General features: G+C 45.8%; 1 protein-coding gene across 1 annotated transcript in view; it reads right to left on the bottom strand.

The window, feature by feature from the left end:
- The window catches only part of ZFC3H1 (zinc finger C3H1-type containing), a 220,457-nt gene that overhangs the window by 49,124 nt on the left and 157,885 nt on the right, over positions 1–13,448 (bottom strand). Inside the window, 3 exon segments of the mRNA XM_029597179.1 lie at positions 8,696–8,790; positions 9,465–9,663; positions 9,759–9,864. Of these exon segments, the coding sequence (XP_029453039.1) occupies positions 8,696–8,790; positions 9,465–9,663; positions 9,759–9,864 (400 nt within the window).

Below are 13,448 nucleotides of genomic sequence, written 5' to 3'. Positions count from 1 at the left end.
TTCCCCAGCGCCAAGGAAGAAGGAGAGGATCCTGAAGTTTGAGGTGATCAAATTTGTGGATGACACAAAATTATGCAGAGTAGTTAAATCTCAAGTGGATTGTTACGAATTGCAGGACTACCTTGCAAAACTGGAAGATTGGGCTTCCAAATGGCAGATGAAATTTAACGTGGGCAACTACAAAATGATGCATATACGGAAAAATAACCCTTGTTGTGTAGTTATACATTGTTAAGAACATAAGAACATAAGAAAATGCCATACTGGGTCAGACCAAGGGTCCATCAAGCCCAGCATCCTGTTTCCAACAGTGGCCAATCCAGGCCATAAGAACCTGGCAAGTACCCAAAAACTAAGTCTATTCCATGTAACCATTGCTAATGGCAGTGGCTATTCTCTAAGTGAACTTAATAGCAGGTAATGGACTTCTCCTCCAAGAACTTATCCAATCCTTTTTTAAACACAGCTATACTAACTGCACGAACCACATTCTCTGGCAACAAATTCCAGAGTTTAATTGTGCGTTGAGTGAAAAAGAACTTTCTCCGATTAGTTTTAAATGTGCCCCATGCTAACTTCATGGAGTGCCCCCTAGTCTTTCTACTATCCGAAAGAGTAAATAACCGATTCACATCTACCCGTGAGGTTTTATCTTAGGAGTTACCACCCAGGAAAGAGATAGTCTGCTCAGTGTGCTGTGGCAATCAAAAAAATGAAACAGTGTTAGGAATTATTAGGAAGAGAATGGCAAATAAATTGGAGAACGTCATAATGCTTCTATATCACTCCATGGGGAGACCGCACCTTGAATACTGTGTGCGATTCTAGTCACGTCTCAACAAGGATATAGCTGCACCGAAAAAAGTGCAGAGAACGCTAACAAAATAAGGGGCATGGAATGGCTGCCCTATGAGGAAAGGCTGAAGAAGTAAGGGCTGTTCAGTTTGGGGAATATGATAGAAGTCTACAAAATCATGAAAGGAGTTGAACAGGTTAATGAAAATCAGTTACTTACTCTTTCAGATAACAGAAGGACCAAGGGGCACTCCATGAAGTTAGTAAGTAGCTCATTTAAAACAAATCGAAGGGAGGAAGTGATGTCACCTTCACCAAATGGCCGCTTAGAACTGAAGCTCCGCGGGGCTAAAATAAAAAAGTGGTAATCTCTCTTCTCCGGAGGCTGGGACAAGCAACCATGACCTCCCGACGGTGCACTGTGGACCTGGCCGAATTTTCCTACAGCGGCAATGCCGCGCACAGTAAAACGGCGGGTGCAGAGGAGAACGCTGGAGCCATGCCGGAGGAGCCCGAGTCGGCAGGGACGCCACGGAGCGCAGGAGCGGAGTCGGGGCCCACCCGCACAGAATTTGTGGGCTGGTTCGCGGATATTAAAAAGGAAATTACCGCAATCAAAACGGAGATACAGGAGGTGATTGGGGAACTGAGAAAGGAGGTAGGAGACCTGGGAGATCGGGTAGATAAGCTGGAACAGACAGCAGAGGAGCAGGCCTCATCTGTGATGCAGCAATTAAAAGATATCCAGTCTCTCAGGCAAACCACTGAGGAGCTCACATCCAAGCTAGAAGACTTGGAAAATCGCAACAGAAGGCAAAACATCAGAATTAGAGGGGTGCCAGGGGAAGAAGGTGATATCAATTATGTTAAGCTGGCACAGGACATCTGCCATGCGATCCTGCAGATGGAGGGATCCCCAGATTCTGGCAAGGAATTACTAATTGACCGGGCTCACCATTCCCTGGGCAAACCTGTGAACAATCAGTCCAGGGATATAATTGCATGTCTGCATAATTTTACAGTGACGGAGGCGATCATGAATAAAGCTAGAACCCTGGGGAACATCCTGTGGAAAGGCACTAAAATCCAACTATTCAGTGATCTTTCCACCATCACCTTTGCAGAAGAGTAAAGCCATGAAGCACATAACAGACAACCTGAGGGCGGGCAACATCCGTTACAAGTGGCTTTACCCATTTGGTATTGCGTTTACCATTAGTGGCCGTTCCTGCATTGCCAGGTCAGCTGAAGTGGCGGAAAAATTCCTCAGGCAGGAAGGAATTGAAGTTCAAAGCCCTCAGGAACCACCGAGAAGCTCCTCACGCAGAGACACCACCCGATGGCAGAGGGCTGGCAAAGGTGGCAAGCGGTTAAAAAGAAACTCCGGAGGCACAGACACACAGCGAGATCCAGCGCCCTGAGTTATTTGGAGACTACTTATGCTAGTTTCTCTCATTCAAAAGTTTGATCTTGGGACTGTTAGTTATTTCAACGCTTTCCTCCCCCCATCTCTATTACCACATGTAAGCTAACATGTTAATAGGCCGTATGAAGTGAGGTCATTCCTCGAGCACAAGGCGAGGTTGAAGGGGTAGCCTCACCTATGGATGGCTATGGGGGGGGGGAGTTTCCAATGGGATGTAAGATGGGAATCTGAGCGAGGGTGGCTTATAGAAGAGGTCAACTGTGGGGGGGGGGGGGGGGGGGGTAAAATGGCATTCCGGTGTAGTTTGTAAGCACCTACTTTACCGCAATGATGGATGAGATAACTTTAGTAACTCTTAATGTTAAGGGGCTAAACCACCCAAGGAAGAGGCAATTACTATTTGAGGAGGCTAATATGCTTACAGCATCTGTTTTTTTCATACAGGAAACACACTTGCTTAAAAAAGATAGACTACTTTGTAATAAAAACTATCCACAAATTTATTTAGCTTCTAACACAGAAGGGGAGGGGTTGGATTTATGATATCTAAAGACCATAAGACCGAAGTGTTAGATTGTAAAAAGGACAAACGCGGTCGATATCTGGCTCTTGTGATACGACTGGATACCGTATTGGTTACTTTGCTCAATATATATGCACCTAATGTGAATCAAGGCAACTTTTTTACATATATAGAGCAATCCTTGAGCGACTTTCTACAAGGTTCGCTCCTGATGGCGGGGGATTTTAACATAACAATAAACCCCAAAGTGGACCAGAACAATTTATCCAGAGATACGCTCAAAAATCCATAGGCAACGGTTAAAGATAGTTATGGATACTTGGGGGTGCAGGATGTCTGGCGTTGTAAAAACCTCACTGGAAGAGACTATTTCTTTTATTCCAGAGCCCATGGCACCTATTCCCGCCTGGACATGTGGTTAGGTAGCAAGACATGGGCTGTAGGAGTATGAAAATGGGATCCATAACGTAGTCTAATCATGTCCCTGTCTTCTGCCTAACTGCGGAGTAGTGAGGGCAAAGATATTGGAGGCTGAATAACACCCTTCTCTCTAATAAACTGATACAGGAGGTGGTGAGGGATGACATTAAAGATTATTTTCTTGCAAATGATAATGGGGAGGTGAAACCTAGTGTGGTCTGGGATTGTTTTAAGGCAGTAATATGTGGCAAATTAATTGCTAAAGCAGCAGCCCAGAAGTGGCTACGTCAGTTAGCCCACGATGAGTTGCTACAGGATATAGCCCGGTTGGAAAAGCTTCATAAATCCCGGGGGGGGAGGGGGGGGGAAGTAGTACATTATGGGCCCTAGACAGTAAGAGAAAGCAACTTCAAACTATTATGGATGGGGCCATACTCCATCAGATGGATAGGGCCAAGCGCACTCATTACATCGAAGGAAATAGACCAGGAAAAGTGCTTGCGCGGCACTTGAAGCAACACGTCTCCCATAGTCAAATTTTAAAAGTAAAGGATATGGGCTGGGTCTTATGTGATAGATAATGCTCGCATACATGACAGGTTTGTACAGTTCTATCAGGAATTATATACCAATGAGTCCCTGATATCTGAAGGGGATATTGATACCTATTTGAGGGATATTTCTCTCCCTGCCCCATCCCTAGAGCAATCTGAGGCATTAGACGGCTTGATTGCCAAGGGAGAGATCTATGCTGCCATATCCTCTCTTAAACCAAACAAAGCTCCAGGGCTGGATGGCTTTTTATTGGGTTTGTTTTTTTATAAAAAGTATAATGACCTCCTTATACCTCACTTGCAAAAGGTATATAATGAATTATTAAAAGACCCAGCTTTTATCTCCATCGATGAATCTGGCCTGTATTACGGTGCTACCGAAGCCAGGAAAGGATAAAGCCCTATATCCCTCCTCAACCTGGACTTAAAAATATTAGCAAAAATTCAAGCTAGTAGACTCAATAGGGTGCTGCCCCTTTTGGTTCATGATGATCAAGAAGGATTTATTCCGGGAAGGCAAGCGGGGGACAACATCCGCAAAACAGTAAATCTTATATGGAAGGCCTGAGAAAGCAAGACACCTGCCGTCTTAATGGCGGTAGATGCAGAAAGGGCCTTTGATAGAGTTCACTGGGGATTCTTGTTTAAGGTCTTAAAGAAAGTAGGGCTGGGAGAAAATTTTCGGGCATGATTGCAAGCCATGTATGCCTCCCCTCAGGCCTGTATTAAGGTCAACAGAGAGTACTCTAATATATTTGCCTTGGGCAGAGGAACTAGGCAGGGGTGTCCATTGTCACCCCTGCTTTTTGCTCTTTTTATGGAGCCTTTAGCAACTACCATAAGAAATGCTTCGGATATATGGGGCATACAAGTAGAGGCTCAGCAATATAAAATCTCTCTTCGCGGACGATATTCTATTTTCTGTGGCCTATCCACAGCGGACATTGCCTGGTCTAATGCGGGAATTGGATAGGTTCAGTAAGATCTTGGGCTTTAAAGTGAATATGTCCAAATCAGAAATTTTAAATGTTTCATTGTCCCAGGATCAGGTTTTGGAACTTAAGTCACATTTCCCTTTTAAATGGGCACCTCAAAGTATTAAGTATCTGGGGATCCAGATATGTGCAGACTGGACGCAATTATTTAAATTAAATTACTTACCGATGATGGCTAGCATGGCCCGTGATTTGGACATACGGGGCCCTAATGCTATGTCTTGGATGGGCCGTATGGCGGCTATTGAAATGACGGTTCTCCCAAGGTGGCTTTATCTTTTCCAGATGCTACCATTAGAAATCCTGCTTAAATTTTTGAAAACTCTGCATACTAAGATTTTTCATTATATCTGGAGGAGGCGGCCCCCCGAGGGTGGCGCGACGAATATTGTTTAGGGCTAAAAAATTGGGAGGGCTAGCTGTGCCAAACTTCGTGCAATATTACCATGCGGCCCAGCTGAGAATAGTTTATGAGGGTCCTCACGGGCTTATGTTAAACAGAGAATCACTATAGAACAGCATGGAGTTCGGGAACGGCTATACACTCGACTGTGGGGCCTCCCACTGAAGGATGGTTTTAGTAGGGTGGATAACCCGTTTACTAAATGGTCCCTGCGGCTGTGGGATAGAAAGCGTGGTATACTAACGGGTTAAGCTTCAGTGACATCGATGCTCCCTCTGGGTATATATAAAGGGGCTTTTCTGGTTATGGAGATGGGGAATATTCAACAATGGGCTTTCTAGGGGTCTATGGCGATGTAGTCAGTTGTTTGAGAATTGTAAATTATTGTTTTTTGCTGAGTTACAACAGCAATTTTCCCTCCAAATTAATGAATATTTCCATTACATCCAAGTACAACATTGTGTTACTGCCCAATCACTGCAGCCCTATGTGATTAGGGAAAAATCTAACTGAGGCATTGTGTTATCAGTATAACACGGCTAAGGGGCTTATTTCTAATATTTATCAATGGCTCGGGTCTACGCCCTCTATTCCCTGCATGAGCCAAAAGAAGTGGGAGAGGGATTGGGGGTTAATCTGGACTGAGAAAAAATGGTCTAGATGTTATATGAATATTGCCAAAAGCTCTATTTCCGCTAACGCTGTTGAAACTAATTATAAATTGTTGTATCGATGGTATCCCTCGCCTGCTAAGTTGAGTAGGATATATTGTCTTGAGTAGGATATATCCTACTCAAGACAATAAGTGCTGGAGACAATGTAATCAAGAAGGCTCCTTTTATCATATTTGGTGGCTGTGCCCTAAGATATTAATGTACTGGAGATGGATTGAAGGAGTTATTAAACAGATGACTTCAAAGGAAGTATTATGCGATCCCCAAATTTATCTTCTCTCGGCCTACCCTACGTCGTGGGCACTGAACCTGAGAGCCCTCATCAACCAGGTCTTGTGTGTGGCACGGCAAGTAATTGCTATCCACTGGCAGCAGATATCCTCCCCTCTGGCAGAAGACATAGTTCAACGGCTATGGACAGTACACTATTGGTATTATTTGACAGCCACCCAGACTGACACAGTGGAGAAACACTCAAGTTTGGGAGCCATTGTTGCGATGGTATAATAGCCTCTAACATTTGCATGAAGCCACAGGCAGTCTACCAGAATTTAAGCTGGTTGGTTGTCTGGAGCCACTAGCTAAAGGAGATGGATTTATCTCATCTATCTTTCATTTAACATATTTGGTTAAGCCCAAGTTCACCTATGTGACTATATTAGGATTCTTTCTAGCCTTGTGGGATCACGAACATAATCTGGATGCCAGACCTCTCGTTCCTAGGATGTGCTGGCTCAGAAACGAAATAAGTTATGAAGCAGAGGGAGGGGGAAATGGGGGATGGTGTTATGACTGCGGATTGGCAAGCTATTTGTGGTTTATGGTATGCTAACCTATGTTATATATTGTGATATTGTGATATTGTGTTATATGTAAATTAGAGTTCATGTAGGCATTATTGCCAATATGCATAAAAACTTCAATTAAAAAAAAATCAAAGGAAATTCTTTCACTCAGGGCATAGTTAAGCTCTGGAATTCATTGTCAGAGGATGTGGTTACAGCAGTTAGAGTAACTGGGTTTAAAAAAGGGTTGGATAAGTTCTTAGAGGAAAAATCCATACACTATTACGGTAATTAATAAGCAAAAGTAGCTTGTGATTTATCTAATGCAGAGCTTTCCAAAGTGTGTGTCGGGACACATTAGTGTGTCACCTGTAGTGTGGAGGTGTGTCGCCCGGTCCACAGGGCCGGCGGAAGCAGGGAACTATAGCAGGAAGATCGGCGGGCAGTGGTGGAGCTTACATCACCACGGCCCGAAGAAAAGGGTCATGTTCACTCCTCCTCCTTCCTGCCTGTGCAGCCCTGGAAGAAAAACGTTGCCGGAGCCGCGTGGGCAGGAAGGAGGAGGAGCATCTGCTGCGTACAGAAGAAGAGCAGCATTAATGGGCCGTTGCGGATCCCACGTCACGACGGCCCGAGAAGAGGAGGAAACCCGATAGCAGGGCCGCTGTGGATCCCACGTTGCGGCAGCCCGAGAAGAGGAGGAAACCCGATAGCAGGGCCGCTGCAGATCCCATGTCACGGCCAGGGAAGATCAGGGCCTCTGAAGAGCCCATCCTTCGGCAACCCGTGCAAAGGGACAGCATGTGCCAGTGAGAGCCTGTGCTTGAGCAAGAGAGCATGTAGGAGTGAGAGAGCCTGTGTGTGTGAGAGTGAGACAGCATGTGCACGAGAGAGACAGTATGTATGTATGTATGAGAGAGAGGCATGTGAGAGTGAGAGCTGTGGATGTGTGAGATTGCATGTGAGTGAGAGCCTGTGTGTGAGAATGTGTGAGATAGCGTGTGAGAATGAGAACCTGATTGTGTGTTTGAGGGAAGACAGATGGAGAGAAAAGAAATAGAAAAAAAGACCCTGTAAAAGGAATTGGCAAAAAAACAAGAAAGGAAAGGTGGAAAAAAAAAGCCTGTGACCAACCGATTAGAAAACTAAGATCAGACAGCAAAGGTAAAAAAAAAAAATTACTTTTTAGTGATTGGCACATGTAATCTTTGGGAATGTGCAAGAGTAGCACTTTCTCTATGCCGATCTCACAATGTACGAGATCAGCATGGAGGAAGTGGAAGCCTGCAAATATTTATTATGAGATAGGTTGTGTTGTGAAACATTTTATTTATGTATATATTTAAGGAAACATACATAAATTGTTGAAATACATTTTGTTCGTTTAACCTTTAACTTCTGGTTTGCTGGTAGACTGAATTACTGTGTCACGAAATTATGTTTGTCTAAAAAGTGTGTCACCAACATGAAAAGTTTGGAAAGCTCTGATCTAATGTTTGGGAACTTGCCAGGTACTTGTGACTTAGATTGGCCACTGTTGGAGACAGGATACTGGTTTTAATGGACCCTTGCTCTGACCCAGTATGGCATATCTAATGTTCTTATGAAGTCCTCAAGTGAGAGGAGACCAATGAAGGCCGATCCCTGGTACTCCTCTCCACCGAAGAATCTGTGTCCATCGGCTCCCCTCGTCCTTTTGGAGATGAGGCTCCCGACTTTCTGGATAGAGAGGGGTTCAACACAGGAAAAACGCTTTCTGAAGAAAAGAGCACGAGCACCACAACTGCGAGATAACAGTTCCAATGAAAAGAAGAGACTGAAGAGGGACCCAGCATGGACTTCTGGATAGTGGCATGCTGGGCACGCTCAGTATGCCAGTCAATTTCTAGAAAACTGACATAAGTTTTCCATGCCAGACTCCATCTGATGATGTCACCCATGTGTGAGGACTATCATCCTGCTTGTCCTAGAACAGTAAATGCAGCAAACTCCATTATAAATGCTAGACACAGTATAGAAGAGGAATAAGCTATTTTTGTGACTACCCCCTTCATAAACTATAAAGCTGCCCTTTCCTTATATTCCCATTATCAATGTATTGCTTTCATTAAAAAACATACCTTAAGAGGTCTGTAGGAGTGTGATCTTCAGCGAGACATTCAAAGAACGATGTAACAAATTCATGCATCAATGGAGTAATGTTATCCAATCTCTTCTATCATAAAAGATAAACATACCACAATAAGAGGAAACAGCATGCAGCTCAAGATTAAAAAGAAGACATTTCACAAGTCAGAATACTCTCGTCACGGAAATGACCTCCCCCCAGAGTGTTCATTTTGTTCCTAAAAAGGTAGCACATACATTAGTAAACCTGAGAAGTCCCATAAGAAAATATTTAACAGGACAGTACACAGCAGAGAACTACCCAGCAGAGTCAAAGGTTTTATTAAAACACCCAATTCAGCTGGTAAGTAGACCAACAAATAACCTGTATGATTTCCCTTGATTCCAAGTTTTTGTTGGTTTTTAAAGCCGCTCCTAATTTAACTTATCCCACAAAGATCTAATCAAATCAGGATGCTATAGTATTGATCATCAGAACGTCACACACACACACACACACACCACATTAAAGACCACACTGCAAACTACAGAAGTGTGGTCTAGAGAAACTGTTTCAATCAGGCAATGTATTTGTGAGTAATAGATGCATTTGCCTTTCACTCCCAAAGGGCAAAAGAAAATAGGAGGGGGGGGGGAGATGCCTAGAAACAGAACCAAAACAAATTAAAAAAATAAAATTCTACCTCCATATACTAACAATGAGAAACTGAAACAGTTGAGTGTCATCGTGTCCTCAGAGTTTAACCTGAAGACTTGACTTACCTGTGAAATAAGGAACTTGCATATAGAATAAAAAACTTCTGCATTTTGAGTGTTTTCCTTAAAAGCTGTAAGCCACACAATGTAGGCTGTCTCGGTTTGTTCCATCTCTACATAAAGTTCAGCCAGGGCTTCCAGCAACGGACAACTGCTAGGACATGTCTCCAGTAATGTCGTACAGAGCTTTACCGCAGCATCATGTCTTAAAAAGAAAAAAAAGAGAAAAAGGAAAGCTCCCAGATTTGTTGATAAAATTATTTCCCAGTAATTTAATTTGATTCTGTAAAAACATTTTACCTATCTAGCAGCTTTTGTAAACAGATCATATTCCTGTACAGTGGAAGGCATAGCTGCACCCTCTCCTCAGCAGGCAGGCTGTCACCAGCACAGGCGTGGATCGCATCTGGGGAGAAGAGCAAAGGTAAGCAGTAGCAGAGCAAAATGTAAAGATAACCTTCAAGCATTTTACTTTAAATATTCAAATAGATAGGAGTTGCTTACCTGTAACAGGTGTTCTCCAAGGACAGCATGTTAGTCCTCACTCATGGGTGACATCATCAGATGGAGCCCGGCACAGAAAAAAAAACTTAGACTGGCACACTGAGCATACCCAGCATGCCACTAACCATGCAGGGTCCCTCTCTTCAGTCTTATAACAAGAGTTTGCGAAAAAATAAAACAAACCGAGAGAAACCCAACTCTGTGAGGCGGCGGGCGGGTTTTGTGAGGACCAACTTTCTGCTGTCCTTGGAGAACACCTGTAAGCAACTCTGCTTCTTCCAAGGACAAGCAAGATGGTAATCCTCACACATAGATGATTATGTAGCTCCAGGCCGTTCCCAACATGTGCAGCAGAGAACAGGTGCCAACGTGTACAACAACTAGAACTGCAACAACCAGAGGAGCAGGCCTGCACATAAGGATAGGATATGCGGAGGGAGAGTTGGGTTTTCATGGCCGAAAGAGATTACGGAGGACGACTGTCCAAAACAACTGTCCCACCGGCCATCCTTATCCAGGCAATAATGCAAGGCGATTGTGTGGAGGGAACTCCAGGTTACCGCTCTGCAAATCTCATGAATGGGGACTGCTCACAAGAGAGCCACTGAGACTGACATGGCTCGCATGGAATGAGCCTTGATGTGACCATCAAGAAGTAAGCCTACCTGAGCATAGCAGAAGGAAATACAGTCCGCAAGCCAATGGGATAATGTCTGCTCAGACAGAGCGACCCCCAATCTGTTTTTGTCAAAGGAGACAAACAGCCAAGTGGATAGGTGATGAGGCGCTGTCCATTCCAAGGTCAGAGCCCATTTACAATCCAGAGTGTGCACAGCCCGTTCACCCTGGTGAGCATGTGGTCTTGGAAAAAGGAAAGCAACACACTGGACTGATTGAGATTGAACTCAGTGACCACCTTAGGAAGGAACTTCTGGTGCGGTCGCAGGATCACCTTAGGACAGAATTTTTATACGGGGGGGTACAACACCAGAGCCTGCAGTTCTCTCACCCTGTGCACTGAAGTAACTGCACCAAGAAAATTACCTTCCAGGATAGGTACTTCAGGTTGCAAGACCGCAAAGGCTCAAATGGAGCCTTCATGAGCTGAGACAGGACAACGCTGAAGTCCCAGGAGACCGCTGGCGGTCACATTGGGAGCTTAAGTTGCAACAAGCCCTTCATGAACCGCCCCACAAGGGGTGTGTGGAAACAGAAGCTCCATCCCTACCCTGATGGCATGCCCCAATGGCACTAAGGTGAACACTCACCAACGTGGGTCTGCAGACCAGACTCAGAGAGCTGCAACAGGTAGCTAAAAGCTTCAGCAGGGAACAAAAGAAGGGATCCAGACCGTGTTGTTCTACACACCAAGCCAAAAACGCTTCCCACTTGAGGTCGTAGGATTTTCTCGTGGAGGGTTTCCTGGACTCCAACAGGATGCGCGATACAGCCTCTGAAAGGCCCAGAGCCTGGACAGTCATCTGGTCAACATCCAAGCCGTGAGGAACAGGGCTTTGAGGTTGGGGTGGCGGAGCCTGCCCTGGTCCTGAAAGATTAGATCCAGAGCAGTCCCCAACCGATCGGGGGGCATGCGGCTAGCTCCCGTAGAAGTGGGAACCAGACCTGGCGAGGCCAAAAGGGTACGATTAGGATCATGGTACCCCGGCGCTGTTGGAGCTTTTGGAATGTTTGAGAGATGAGCGGAAGGGGAGGGTAAGCGTATAGCAGCCTGATGCCCCAGTGAAGTGAAAAGGCAGTCACCGATCCTTTGCTCATTTGACTCAGAGAGCAGAAGAGGTCTACTTTCTTGTTCTCTGGGGCAGCAAAGAGGTCCATGTCCAGGGTTCCCCCACAAGCGAAAGATGTGATCCGCTACCTCTTGATTGATGGACCACTCGTGAGGCCGGAAGGCTCAGTTCAGGGAGTCCGCAAGGACGTTTTTCCACCCTGGGATGTTACACCACCCGGAGAATGCCGTTCTCAATGGCCCACGACCAGATCTGGACTGCCTCTTGACAGAGGATGTATGATCCTGTTCCTCCCTGCTTGTTCAGATACCACATAGCCACCTGATTTGTCAGTCTGAACGAGGACCAATTTGTTGAGCAGTTGCTCTCTGAATACCTGCAGGGAGTACCGGATCGCCTGTAATTCCAGGAAGTTGATCTGGGACTGCACCTCCTGCATTGACCAAAGACCCTGAGTGTGGAGGCCTGCAATGTGGGCCCTCAACCTATGTGAGACGCATCCGTGGTGAGGACAATCTGGGGCTGTGGGATCCAGAATGGCATCCCTTTTCCAGGTTGGATGTGGTTGCCCATCACACAAGGGATTGCCGAAGAGAAGTCGTGATCAGGATGTGAGCCTGAAAATCCTGGGTGGCTTGACACCACTGGGAGCGCAACATCCTCTGGGCCCTGTGATTGTGGAGTCGAGCAAACGGTGTAACATGCACCATTGCCGCCATATGACCCAGCAGCTGGAGAAACTGGTGCACAGAGACATGGGAGCAACTGGAGACTACCTGTGCGAGAGTAGCAAGGCTCTCCGCCCTGTCATGAGGTAGAAAAGCCTTCTTCTGGACTGTGTCAGGCTGGGCCCCAATGAAGTCCAGTTGTAACGATGGCTGGAGATGGGATTTCAGATAGTTGATCACAAACCCAAGTTTTTCAAAACTCAGATTGTGACTCACATAGCACTCTGCGCCCCTTGTCTGGAGTTGCATTTGATAAGCCAATCGTCGAGGTAAGAGAAGAAAGGACCCCTCCCCCCCACATCTGAAGATAGGCCCCAACTACCGCTAGGCATTTTGTGAAAACATAGGGCACAGACCTAAGTCCGAAGGGCAGCAACCGGTACAGACAGTGCTTTCCTTCTATCAGGATCGCAAGTACTGCCAATCCAACTGAGAAATGGGGATATGGGTATAGGCATCTGAGATCGAGGAAGCAGAGCCAGTCTCCCGCGGTGAAGAGAGGAATCAAGGTGCCCAACAAGACTATTTTGAATTTTTTCTCTTATCAGAAACCTGTTCAGAGGTCCAGAATGGGCCAAAGGCACCAGATTTCTTGGGAATCAGGAAATACCTGGAGTAGAACCCATCACCCCACTGGCTTGGTGGGACTGGTTCAACTGCCCGAGCCATTAATAGGGTGGAGAGCTCTACTTGAAGTATCTGTATGTTCCCTATTGCTTTCCACCTTGGACACAGAGGAGAGCAGGGTGGAACTCATTGGAAATGCAGTCTGTACCCCGGGCGCACAATGGATAGGACCCAGAGGTTCGATGTAACAGAAGTCCATTAATCTGTGAAGAACTGCAAACAACCCCCCACTGGGGAGTCAACACCACAGGGCAAGGGAGGCTGGCTCATGCTCCCTGGCCACCAGTCGAAATCCCACGACAGGGTTCTGTGGCAGGGCTGGGGTCGGACGGAGGGTAGTACTTGTGCGACCGGTAAGAAGGCCGCCTCGGATACTGCCTAGG

Source organism: Rhinatrema bivittatum, chromosome 4 (genome assembly GCF_901001135.1).
Source record: "Rhinatrema bivittatum chromosome 4, aRhiBiv1.1, whole genome shotgun sequence".
NCBI lineage: Eukaryota > Metazoa > Chordata > Amphibia > Gymnophiona > Rhinatrematidae > Rhinatrema > Rhinatrema bivittatum.
This window is presented reverse-complemented; position numbering and strand designations above follow the sequence as displayed.